The sequence below is a fragment of the Thermobia domestica genome, chromosome 1, assembly GCF_964235325.1.
Source record: "Thermobia domestica chromosome 1, izTheDome1.hap1.1, whole genome shotgun sequence".
Classification (NCBI taxonomy): domain Eukaryota; kingdom Metazoa; phylum Arthropoda; class Insecta; order Zygentoma; family Lepismatidae; genus Thermobia; species Thermobia domestica.
The window spans coordinates 235,069,801-235,083,806 of record NC_137454.1 but is presented as its reverse complement, the minus strand read 5'-3'; the positions used below and the strand labels follow the sequence as shown (position 1 = coordinate 235,083,806).

The window sequence follows — 14,006 nt, the reverse complement described above, 5'->3', positions numbered from 1 at the left end:
ACGGTACTGCTTAACTTAAGTGCAGAAGTCGAGACATCTTGAATTTCATCTTGCTTCATCTCGAAAACCAATTGGCATTAAAGACAAGGCGCGCTTTGTGGAATTAGAGACGATATAGCACGTGAAATTCTCGTCTCGTCTCCTGTCGAGTATTTCCAAATAATATAGTCTAATTTTTAAAGCTATTTCGAAAGTAGTATTCACTGAGAAAGAGTTATCGGTCTTGGAACTAACATTTATTACTTTAAAATGATAGGGAAGCCTAAATTCATAGTTAACTTCATAGAGACCTTACTTTTTCAATTACAAGTAGTATGGAGTAAAGAGTATGTTTGTCACCGTTAGGAAAACAAGGAAAAAATGTGTTTGTTACCGTTAAGACAAGACAAACAACAAATAATAGATTATGTTTGTCACTGTTAGGAGAAGACAAACAACAAACAATAGATAATGTTGTCACCGTTAGGAGAAAAGAACAAAAACAGATTATGTTTCTCGCCCTTAGGAGAGGAGAAACAACAAAAACAGATTATGTTTGTCACCGTTAGGAGAAGACAAACAACAAACAATAGATAATGTTGTCACCGTTAGGAGAAAAGAACAAAAACAGATTATGTTTCTCGCCCTTAGGAGAGGAGAAACAACAAAAACAGATTATGTTTGTCACCGTTAGGAGAAGACAAACAACAAACAATAGATAATGTTGTCACCGTTAGGAGAAAAGAACAAAAACAGATTATGTTTCTCGCCCTTAGGAGAGGAGAAACAACAAAAACAGATTATGTTTGTCACCGTTAGGAGAAGACAAACAACAAACAATAGATAATGTTGTCACCGTTAGGAGAAAAGAACAAAAACAGATTATGTTTCTCGCCCTTAGGAGAGGAGAAACAACAAAAACAGATTATGTTTCTCAATGTTAGGAGAAGACAAACAACAAACAATAGATTATGTTTGTCACCGTTAGAAGAGAACTAACAACAAAAACATATTAGTTTGTCACCATTAGGAGAAGACAAACAACCAACAATAGATTATGTGTGTCACTGTTAGGAGAAGACAAACAACCAACAATAGATAATATTGTCACCGTTAGGAGAAACCAACAAACAATAGACTATGTTTGTCACAGTTAGCAGAAGACAAACAACAAACAATAGACTATGTTTGTCATAGTTAGCAGAAGACAAACAATAGATTATGTTTGTCACCGTTAGAAGAAGACAAACAACAAAAACATTGTTTCTAACCGTTAGGAGAAGACAACCAACCAACAATAGATAATGTTTGTCACCGTTAAAAGAAAATAAACAATAAATAATAGATATAATCTGCTAGTTAACAAAGTATTTTGATACATGCATGATATATAAGTAACAAATTTCTTCTACAAAATAAAAATGACATTATTGGCAAGAAATCGCATACCATTTAGGGAAAAAGGAGCTCTTTTCTTGGATTTTCTCGAAAACTACGCCTGATGACAATTTACTCCCAAGTATGTTATTTTGTTTAGCTTAATGTGTTTTACAAATTGATATACGTCTTATATTTTAACAATAATTCAATTAAGCAGAAATTAAAATTTAAAAGTTAACACTTGTAGGTCCAGCAAACGTCATTTGATAGTTTGAAAGTTTCAGGAAAATATTGTTACTCCTTGTTTTCTTCATTGTTATTTGATGTTTTATGGCTCTTAATATATTTCTTATATATAATTCATATTCCCTTATTTTCGTGGGGTTGTTAGTGTAGTAGTCTTTGTTAAATTGCAGAATTTACCTTTAAAGCACGACATATGTCATTTGACGGCTCTCATGTTTTAGCACACGTGGTTGTAATTATCTCATACATAATTTATACATAATTTAATCTTATTACATAATAATAATAATAATAATAATAATAATAATAATAATAATAATGCCTGACCAGCCAACGAGTACGGGTGGTCGGTTTTGGAACTAAAATACAAACAACAGTGTTTCTAACCAGATTACTTGTAATTAATCTATCACAGTTATTTTTGTCCTGTTCATAATAAACCACTTAACGCATATGTTCAAGTTATGGCAAACACTGTTTCAAAAGTTATGTAAGTTATTTCCAGAACATTTTAAAGGACTTGCAAACAAAGTGCATGCAACCTCCATATTAATTTGGTAATAACTTACGAATAAACTAATCTCAGTGTTGTACAAAAAAAACACTAAGAATTTCGTAGCATTCGAGTGTAAGGAATTCCTACTTCTCCAATTAACACCACCTCGAAGTTCATCTTTGTGAATCAAAGTTATACTTTGGCAACTGTGCTTTCATTGTTTAAAGCAAGTTTTATTGTGTAGTTTTGAGGTAAGACGTATTCCAAATTGAGACCAAGTTGGACCATGTGATCTCCGATCAATTGTCTATGGAGTATCTTGAGTAACAACGTTCATTTGCATTGAAATTATTTTCGGATGTGCTGAGGTCCGGTCAGAGAGAAACTGATAATTGACCGCCACACTCCTAACCACTTCGGAAGGAGATTTGGATCCACCCCTGATTGAGATGGTAGGTAAGGATAACTTTCTCTGATGTCTAACCTGTCATTATTTAGCATGGTTTGGTAATTTAAAAATCCAGTATTTCTGCCATATTTTGAAAACTTTATTTAAAAGAAATATACCCACTGTTACATTGCGGGCAGTAGGGGAGCGATTACAGTTTAAGTGGGGTACCTGACAATTGAATGTTCCTTATAACTCCAGTGAAATTCAGAAAAAAATAATTACATATTAAAAAAGAAAACACAAAACACATTTTCAGGGTACCTCTCCCAAGTTTCAAAATTATTTTGTGAGTGAAAAGAGTATAATTAATTCTTTGTCACCTGAAACCTAGTCTGAAAGAAATTCAGACGGAGTTCAAGGGGAATGTATGTATTCATAAATAAAAGTTGTGAATTTATTATGTGTTGAAGCAATGATACTTACGCTTATATTACTCATACGCTGATGTTTTATCAATATTTTTATTCCACATTTACCAAAAGGCAGGGATTTCGATAATAATCCTAAAAGAAAGATGCATTGTAATCAGATTTTACAAGTCAATCCCGAAAGGCAAGCTATCCAATAGCCCTTTAAAGAAAATGAAGGACAAATTCTTCACCTTCTTTTCCCCAATAGGCATATTCAAAATGAAATTAAATTTCATTAGTTTAACGTCCCATGATTATGCTCTTTATGCTAAGGGAGACAGATGACTGATGAAAGTGAAGGATTGTAAAATTAATTTTTGGGCTCTCACTGGGATTTCAACCCAGAACAACATACAGTAAAAGCACATGCGCTAGCCAATAGACCAACGGAGAGGACTTCCACAGTTCTCAAGTGGAAACATATCGGAATTCATCCTTGGTTAAAACTCGAGAAAATAATTTATTTGTCAACCGATAATCGTAGACTTAAAACAAACACAAGAATCGCGAACCTTAACTTGATTTAAACTTACAAAGTATTGCGCAAGTCTCTAACCTATCAATCCTACATTAACCTTTTAGTCATTGGCATCGCCATTCCTGCGTTTTCAGCTTGCACCTGTTCTATAATGAAATCGAATAAAACGTAATCAATTTTTATACACATTTACGAGCTATGTTGTTTTCAAATTGTTAATTTCCGTGCATATGTCATTATACACAATACATCTGCATTATTGCAGGAATGATGAACCATTCCCGCATTCAATAACTACTATATAGCTTATGGCGTTCTTTATTAAGCGAAAAGAAATAGGCTACTTAATAACATGTAAACTGTAACTTTCAAAAATCGTTGGATACACTGCAGAGTAACACTCTCCGCTCCCCTGTCCCACCGCGCTTACCTAGAAACTGATGTAAACACAACAGCAGCGCCATCCTCCAAAAACCGCACTAATATCCTGGTTAGGTAATACAATATTCCATATGAAAATAAGCAAATGTAAAGTCCTCGCTGACGACATCAAAAGTTTATGGAAATGACACAAAGTTACAGTAAGACTAATCATTATCTCGATTACAGTAATTGTTCATTAGGGTGGAGTGAAAGGAGGCCAAAAAAATTTTTTTCCGAAATTCGATTTTGGATAGGGGGCAAAAGTTGCAACATATCGTAGTACTTTACCATGCACAATTTCAATTCTCTAAAATAATTTTTAGCCGGGGCGCAATGGGCCTTAAGTTTGATATTTTATAAATGAGTGAAAAGAGCCCAAATTTTTATTTTTTTAAAAAATTCGAATTCGGATATAGGGCAAAAAATGCATCATATTGTAGTACTTTACCACCGGAAATTTTAATTCTCTAAAATATTCTTTAGCAGGGGCACAATGGGCCTTAAATTTGATAGGTTTTGTAAATAAATACACGTTTATTATTCATTTGTGTAATTATTAGGAAGCTCTTCGCTTGAAGGAGACTATAATTTGAAGGTGTTAAGATTCGTTGTCGTGTCCAGGTGGATTTCTAAAGCTATCGAAGTTCACATTCTATGTTACAGGCTACATCAGTATTAGATTGAATGTTTCATAAATTTCATTCACGTCTTTAAGCAAAATACTACGACTTTATCTGAAAAGTAATCATGTATTTTCTTAAGTCAAATTTGGAACGAATAAAGAAATCTCTCGTGGCTCACATACTGACGAAGAACCTTCACTAATCTTTCCACTGCTCGCGTATAACATGGAAACTCAGGGATATCAACACTTGTACTTTCTCAGGAACAAATTTCTCGCAATTTATCATCTGTAATATGAGTCAGTATTGGCGGTTCTGTTGTTACACCCATTTTAGTTTATCATTTCTGTGTAATTACTAGCCTCGAAGTTTAACACTGGTACTTGGAAGGAACGAGTTTCACAACGTTTACATTGTTTTCTGGATTTGAGGATTTTATCGGCAGAAGGATTCGCGTAGCTGATCTATGGCAATCATGGCAATAAGAATATTTTCAGAATTCGCATTGAATGCATTTCTGGAAATTACTTTATTGACAAAAGTTTTGTATGGTTCTTGCAAACATCACGAAAGTCTTATGGTCAAGAACAAATGTTTAGCTCCGTATTTGGCAAGAGGTTTCAGTTTTATGCTGAACCACACTGGTGCATACACTTTTACTACGAACTTTACGAGAGTTTAAAGCTTCTCTCAAGAATGTGGCGTATATATACATAGACTCAAAAGTCTGCAAGCCATTGTTAACCAGCGAGTATGCGCAAGTTTCCTAGGTTTCTTATCTGCTAGGTTTTTTATCACAGTCTTCTCTTATGACAGATTGACATATTTCATACAAATATCTTTGATCATAACTGAGATGACGCACGCTTAGGTATGTAGGGAGTTCTGAAGAAATCTTTCCGACGCTGCACACTGGATTCGTCTCTCAATTCACCAATAATCTACCAATAGGACCAGCCAAAGTACCAGTAGATACATAATCGATTTCTTTCGGTAAATGACGAAGTAGTAGTTCAATGATGTGCAATAAACGTATGCATCACTGCAAGGACCTCCCTAAATGGTTTTCAAGCACACTAATCAACCCAACATTAGTATTAGTACCATCGCAGCCGATAGCTACCATATCTCATAGGTTCACATTATTTTCTTGTAATTCCCGGCAGATGGAATTAGCAGTATTCTTTGCTGATGCTGAAACTGTCAAAGAGACATAGCTGAGAAATTTATTACCCGGTTCTTCAAGGACACAATAATGTTCTTTCCTCGTCTTCATATCTCTATTAGTGCGTGGAGTAAGCGTAAAAATATTTCACTTCCGGCTACCAGTCTGCAATTTTACACAGTTCTTATATGTATACCAAAGAACAGAAAACCGCCTGAAGACACTCGATCCAATGTCCAGAACTCGTGTGATGACGTCATCAAAATGGCGGACGGCTCGATTCAAAAAATAAGCCATATCTCCGTTATTTATGGACCGGTTTTCTTCAAACTTGACTCATTTTAAAGGAAATTAAATTTGCAATAAAACAAGTTACCAAAATATTTCCTCTAAAATTAACCGTTTCGGAGTTATTTAAGAATTTAATAAATTAATGAGTATTTATTGAAGAAAAATACATAACTCCGAAACCCTTACAAGGGAACCTTCCGAAAATGATAGTTGCAGGGAAAGATGTAACCTATGCCAATTGAAAGAGATGTAAGAGAGATGTTCATTCCCAAAAAAATAGCTGCCCATAGCAATAAGTTCAAGAAATATAAGGGGTGGAAGTTCGGGAAACAGCAAGGTTGGACAAGGGGGGAAAGTGCAAATTCCGAAAAAAAAGGAGGACACGGCAAAATACAATGCTGACAAGTGATGAATAGAAAGAGACTTGCCACAATAGGGAACAAAACAAATGAAGGCCACCAGTGGGGTTAACAGTGTTGCCAACTGCAATGAAAAGTGCATGTTTTTCAAAGAGCACTATATGAAGTGAGTGCAATATTCAGTGTCAACCTGTAATGTAGAACATAAGATATGACGTGTATAATCAGTGGTACAATATAACAAAAGAAAATAGAAAAAAACAGAAGTACGAAAAATAGAAGACGAAGTTGGCCATAATGCGCCACATTTGATCACGAGCTGTGCATATTAGAATGAACAAAACAAGAAAGCACCAACTATGCAGGAAACCGACGTACCTAGAGTCGAAAAGAAAAACGAGTACCAAAGTTGGCAACACTGGCCATGAACATCCAGACAATTCTAATATAGTTAGGCCACTCGCTTCACAAAAAGAAAATTCCGGCTACAGGCATTAGCCTTCGCACCATTTGTACATGCCCGTCAACATGGTACGTGCAATTGTTCGATGAGACAATGGTCTAAACAGAAGATACATTTGCAGTGAGCACAGCGGAATACTGCCAATCCGTCACACATGGTAGAATGATCGCCTGTGAATGTCTCGAAACAGTACTCTAGACGTGTCGGAACCTTTGGTGGTCTTTCTATCACATATCCACACCTGTAGAAAGCAAACATAATCAATGGCTTGATCTGCTGTGTGCTGCTGTCTGCAGTACTATCACCGCCTATATGATATATACAGAGTGTCCCACCTAACTCTGCGACTGAAATAGTTTCAAAGCGAAAAAAAATGTGACACATCCAGTTGTGCAGGAATGTACCCATGTCAGCGAGCGACAAACTTCTGTGAGACGCAAGTACCCCCAAGTTGCCCATCATAGTGTCCCAGGGGCCAACTTCAAAATTTCAAATATATATTTCTTTCCGAGTTATATTTCTTTCGATAAATCTTGGAATATGCAACAACGCATATCAGAAATATTTACTATATGGGATTTCAAAATGGCCGCCAAAAATATCTGCTCGGAGACAAGAACAACGTGCATTTTGGCGGCCATTTTGAAACCCGTGCTTCATATAGCAAATGTTTCTTAAAGGCCGTGTTGCATCTATCCAGAGAAATATCATCCACCCCCTTTTCCCATTTGAAATGTTGCGGTTGACACCTCGAGCCTTATGATGGGGATCCTGGGGGCACTTGCTTCTCACAGACTTTATCACCCCCTGACATTGGTGCATTCCTGCACAACTGGATCCGTCACATTTTTGTTCGTTTCACAAATCTTGCAGGTCACAAAGCTTGCTGGGACACCCTGTATATTCCCACATACGATCCAACCATGACATAATGTTCACTACTTCTATTATCGGTTGTTGGCTCAACCCAACCATTTCATGTTCCCCGACTTGACAATGCCTCAATCACTCTAGCATTGATGCATTCCGAGTGATGCCTGTTGCCGGAATTTTCTTTTTGTGAAGCGAGTGACCTAACTATATTAGACTTGTCTGGATGTTCATGGCCAGTGTTGCAACTTTAAAACTCGTTTTTCTTTTCGGCTCTAGGTACGTCGGGTCCCTGCATAGTTGGTGCTTCTTGTTTAGTTCATTCTAATATGCACAGCTCGTGATCAAATGTAGCGCATTATGGCCAACTCCGTCTTTTCCGTATTTTTCGTACTTCTCTTTTTTCTATTGTCTTTTGTTATATTGTACCACTGATTATACACGTCATATCTTATGTTCTACATTACAGGTTGACACTGAATATTGCACTCATTTCATATAGTGCTCTTTGAAAAATATGTACTTTTCATTGCAGTTGGCAACATTGTTAACCTCACTGGTGGCCTTCATTTGTTTTGTTCCCTATTGTGGCAAGTCTCTTTCTATACAGTACTTGTCATCATTGCATTTTGCCGTGCCCACCTTTTTTGCGGAACTTGCACTTTTCCCCCCTTGTCCAACCTTGCTGTTTCCCGAACTTCCACCCCTTATATTTCTTGAACCTATTGCTATGGGCAGCTAATTTTTTGGGACTGAACATGTCTGCTACAACTCTTTCAATTGGCATAGGCCACATCTTTCCCTGCAACTATCATTTTCGGAAGGTTCCCTTGTTAGATTTAGACGAAACACTTAGATAACGTGTTATATTGTTAATTTCATTACCTTTAAAATGAGCTATTAATGAAGAAAAGCGATCCATAAATAACTGAGGTATCACATATAACGTGTTAATTACATTATTAAAATGGCGGTCACCACTTCTAACAGATAGTGACAAATTCAGCCAAAATACTTCACTTCCATACACCAGTTCCAAATTTTGCACAGTGTTTATATACCTAATAAATAATTTTAAAATACCTGGGAGACACTTGATTTAACACGCTGAACTCCTATGTTGACGTCAGTAGATGTACCCCACTTGGCACGGCTGAGTCAGCGAAATTTGATCCTGTTTTCCTGGAATTGGTAGGCAAGTTTCGACAAGCCTTTAGTTGCTATGTTCATAGCCTTTTACGGGTAGTACAGAAGCGCGTGGAAAAATTTTGGTTTATTTGAATCCCCGTTACCCCCTACTCCTCTTTAGTTGCTATGTTCATAGCCTTTTACGGTTACCACAGAAGCCCCGTGGGAAAATGCTGGTTTGCTGTTGCTATGCTCATAGTCTTGGACACCTGCTAGATGTAGAAAACAAGATAAAACATGAATTTTCGTGTTCTTGTCGTTTATTGGTTAATAATTTGAATCCCCAAACCCCTCACCCCTCCTGCGAAGAGCGTAAGCGGAACGTATGTGCTTGTGTAGATCATTCTGTTAGCAGCTGTTGCAAAGGAAGAAACGTCAAAAATTTAAAGATGTCATCGTCAATGAGTTTATTAGATAAGCTTAATAAGCCATCAATGGTACCCTTTACAAAAATACGAGATTTGGAGATTGGAGTACCAATTGGACTGGATAGTGATACATTTGAACCAGTGATTCGTGTTGGCAAAGGACTTGTGTTTGGAGTGGAGTTAAATTTGGCAGAGTGGGAGAAACTTGTACATTTAATCCCATTTGTTACGGACTATTTAAATTCTCAAGTGGAAATTACATTTATAAAATCTCTTGGTCGAAAAAACGAACTGGTGGTACGAAAACTAATGGGTGAAAAATTAGTGATGTTAGAGAAGAAAGGAACACTTCATGCTCCTCGAAACACTGTGTACTTATCTTCAAGTGATTGGCTTTATTTCTTGGAAATATTACCGTGTATTGAACATGCTGTGAAAAACAGTAAAGTTTGTAGTGTTGTGCTACGTGAATATTTTGACTTGTGTACAGATACTATTCGTAATCATGTACAATTACAGTGTCTTACATGCAGAGGACTTGCCGGAATCCATACCTGTGTAGATGAACAGAGTATTATTAATGGTATGAACATTAGTTTTCCAAGTGTCTCTCATGATAAGAACAGTGATGTGAACATTGATGGTGAACGTTTAAAATTGGAAATGAAAGTATTTTGCAAACAAAAACTTATAGATTCAATAATGGCTGATTTATTTGATAGTGTATCGACACAGCCATGGTGGGGGGAAACCGAAACTCAACCTTCGGAGGGTATCAATGAAGTGAACGACTCTTCATAAAAGAAGGAGAAATTGATTTGTTTTTTTTTCATGTATACGAAACAACGTAATATCAAATGTAATAAAAATATATATATAGTGGAAAGTGAAATGTTTTATTTGTGTGTGTGTTTTGTGTTCGTTTCATACACCTCAATATGTTAGGATTTTAAAATTTTTTATAAGAAAAAAATCCTAACATATTTTTTCCTCGTATATTATAAGTGATACGTATAATAATAATAATAATAATCATAATGAATTCAAATTCTTGAAATGAATGTTAAAATAAAAATTAGTATTTGAAATTATTATTATTATACAACTTTGTCTTAAGTATGATAGGACTTTTTTTAATTTTAAAAAAGGAATTAAAATAATAATTAATATTAAAATTTTAAAAACAAAAGTCCTATCATAATAATAATAATAATATTGAATTCACATACTTGATTTAATTTACGAAAGAATAACTGATTAAGTATTTGAATTCATTATTATTATTATGTAGCTATATGATTACATCATTGAATTAAAAATCAGTTTTAGAATCTTTTTTTTAAATCACTATGAAATTCTTTAATTCAATGACTTAAAAATATGTTTTATGATATGTGTATTTAATTACATAACTGATCATAAAACATATTTATTTATTAGGAAACGGAGAAAATAAGAAATAAAACATTTGTTTTCAAAGAGAAAAAATAATACAAAGTGTTTATTGTTGATGAAACTATTTACACAATTAAAACGCCGGTAAGTATAGTATATTTTAAAAGAACGTTAGATTTTGTTTCCACTGTCCGTGGATGATGATAACTTCACAACTGCCATATACTGTTCACTGATGATACTACTGCTGTTGATGTTGATGATGAAACGTAGATACAAGTCAATCTGTACATTGAAGATGATGTCCATACACACGATGACGATCTTTTACTCTCTGAAATGAAAAAAAAAAATTGAAAAACAAACTTAAAATTTATTTTATCTATAATCATGAACAAATAATAATACATACAAACACATTATAATAAAGAAGAAGAAGAAATGGCTACCTTCAATAATATGAAAAGAAAGTAATCAAAACAAACGAAGAAGAAGAATGAAGACATGATTACCTGTAAAAGTAAATACAGCAAACGACGATCATTTTTTTCTGGAGTTGATGAGAAAGTGTAATGAAATTCATTTAAGGACTTTCCTTTAGCTTTGAAGCATAGGAAAAGATATGAATAATGCCCACATAAGGATGATTTTACACTTTGAATTTGTTTATTATTAAATGTATAAGAAGTGGAATTTCTACGTAGAAATTGAATATGATGCATTACATATGGAGGAAATCCAAATGTATCGAAGTAGTGGGCACGGCCATCAGTATGAATATATACGGAAATCCAGTGTGTGCCAAGTTTGTTCGAGGGATCTGTATTTATGATGATAGCTGCAGGTAGTGGAACATGTGCTGGTAATTCATTGGCTGCATATACGCCAACGAAATGATTGTGAAATAAAGAATTTGTTTGCAAAGCATTCAATAAATCTAGTGTAGAGGACATCATGTATAAAAATGCAGACATGTACATATATGATATGATATTTAAATAACGTACCTTTAAAAATCCATGATGATGTTCCTCTGATGATCCACTTCTAAGAGAGATTGGAATTCTCCATACACAATGCAGGAGATAGGTGCTGGTAGAGGCTTCGTAAAATGAACTTCCAGACGAACACACCCATGCCGTATAAGATTCCAATGCTGCACAGCGCTGGCTTCTCCATCTTGAGTAATGTCGAAAACAAAGATAGTGTATCCTTGAGGAAAGTCAAGGCGAGGAATATTGTTGCCATGATTGGAAAAGTGAATGCCTGATCCACAGAATAAGGTATGATATGAGGAAACATAGAGGTTGTTTTCGAAAATTGGTTGTAATGGTTTTGAAGGTACAGGTTTTCCATCAATGTATAGAGAGAAGAAATTGATGTCAAAATGTTTGAAATGAAATGGATTTGAAGTTATTGTTCCTGTATAGGCATCATTTTGTGTAAACGCCACAATCACTCGAGTTGGTAATACTCCCATAAATAAATTATCAATTGTTTTTGATTGAAGATCCTTTGGAATGACGAATGACTTCATTTGCACTCTTGTGAGAGGATATTTGGCTGTTGTTGATTGTAGAAGCTTGTTATGGGCTAGTTTTATTGTAGGACTAACATTAATCTTTTTAATATGTAAAGCAGCGTCTAAAATGTTCACTTTAGCCTCAACAGACGCATCACTAGCGATGAGACAAAAGTTTGGCTTTGCAGGAATTAACTTGAGACGTAATTCTACTCCTTGGATTAAAAATTTATCTTGATTAAAAATATCACAATGAAGATGTCCAAGCATGTCGAATTTTGCACTTTTTTTTGTTAATTCATAACGTTGTTGAAATCCTTTATTACCACTAGATGTTGCATCCATATGTCCAGCAGTATCTTGAAACCAGAATGCACATTGAAGATGAGTATTTTTAGCAGAATCATCATAATTTAACAGTTTTTCAATGTATGATCGATATGGATGATTATGAGATGGAAATGAAATCAGTTTGTTATTTAAATACACTTCCACTTCACTGAACATAGAATTTTAAAAGTCATTAATAGGAGCCACAGCTTTATCACTTTCACCAAATGCTGATCCATCAGGCTTAACGATTTGAGCTTCGATGTAAAGAAGAGTATGTGGTAGATCTATGTATTCATCACTTGTTCCTGGGATGACAAACTCTATAGGAGCATTATCAGCTAGTGAACTGATTGGTTTGTATGTAACAACATGATTATCCAATATACTGGTTTGCGTTGGTTTTGTAGAAAAAATATCTAGTTCACTTTTTACACACTCGCAGGATTGATGATGTAAGAAAGCCATAATGGTGATGATTTAATCAAAGATATCGTGTGATAACTTCCTCTTCTTATAAGACTGATTTTTCTTTGTTTTCTGTGTACGTTTCCTCTTGCCCTTCTCCTTCTTCTTCTTGCGCTTGATGATGTGTAATGGTGAAGGGTTAAAGATGGAATGATGTGTAATTCTTCTTTTCCTTCGTTGATATCCAGATCCTAGCATAGATTTCAGTTTATTTTTTGCTTTGTCTTGCAAGACGGATCTCGCTTCACCCATTCGTTGATGAAAGGATTCGTTAATAGGTTGATTGTCGATGATGACATCAGTAATAACGTTTGCTCCAGATTTTAATAATTCCTTTCCTACTGTTTTAGCTCCTTGTTTTACTAGTGGCATGACAGAACGAAATAATCCTCCAAGGAAACTTCCAATACCATGTCCAACTTGATAAGGGGAGCCAACATAAACGTTTCCAGTTCCAGAAAGAGCTTGTTTTTGATAATATTGTAAATATGGATTATTCATATTTGTCGATGTTGACGCACTGGTCGAAAATGTAGTTTAACGCATACAGTTCCGAAAGTGAATGCCAGTGGAGAGCCTGTACTATCTCTTATATCTATTTTGATGTGTTCAAAATGCATCTTCTCTATAGGCACATAATGTGGAGGATTAAAAATTTCTATAACACTACTTCCAAATGTATGATTCACAGGATTCATATTTATGATACGTAATAATGGTGCTACTGTATCTCCAACAAATACAGATTGAATTATATCACAATACACATACATTGTAGATGGAAGTCCTAAACGTAAATTTGGAATGCTTTGGCCTTGTTGCATATCCTTTAAATCAACGCTTGGATCAAACCCCAAAATCGCACTAACACTTGGTGATAATGCAACGTCTACATCTATGTCTTTATGAAGACGTCGTATAAAACAGGTATTACTCTCACGAGTATAAGAAATATGTAAATTTGTGAATCTGTTGTACGTATTTATTATCTTTATCAATTCTGATATGTCAGTGTAATAACGTACAGGAATAGTTATAAATTTCCATTCATCACTTTTTGCAGGTTTGTAAAAAATTTTATTATTTTCGTCATTAATATTT

At 34.9% G+C, this 14,006-nt stretch overlaps 2 protein-coding genes across 3 annotated transcripts in view; one reads left to right on the top strand and one right to left on the bottom strand.

Annotated features, from left to right (window-relative positions):
• The window catches only part of LOC145694677 (uncharacterized), a 347,807-nt gene that overhangs the window by 269,707 nt on the left and 64,094 nt on the right, over positions 1-14,006 (top strand). The gene's annotated exons all lie outside the window — the stretch shown is intronic.
• LOC145667161 (uncharacterized protein F54H12.2-like) lies at positions 10,702-12,422 on the bottom strand. Its single transcript, XM_081734898.1, has 2 exons — positions 11,593-12,422; positions 10,702-10,919 (listed from the first exon to the last, which is right to left on the bottom strand). Exon 1 carries the CDS (start codon positions 12,375-12,377, stop codon positions 11,595-11,597), a length of 783 nt encoding a protein of 260 aa, XP_081591024.1. The 5' UTR covers positions 12,378-12,422; the 3' UTR covers positions 10,702-10,919; positions 11,593-11,594.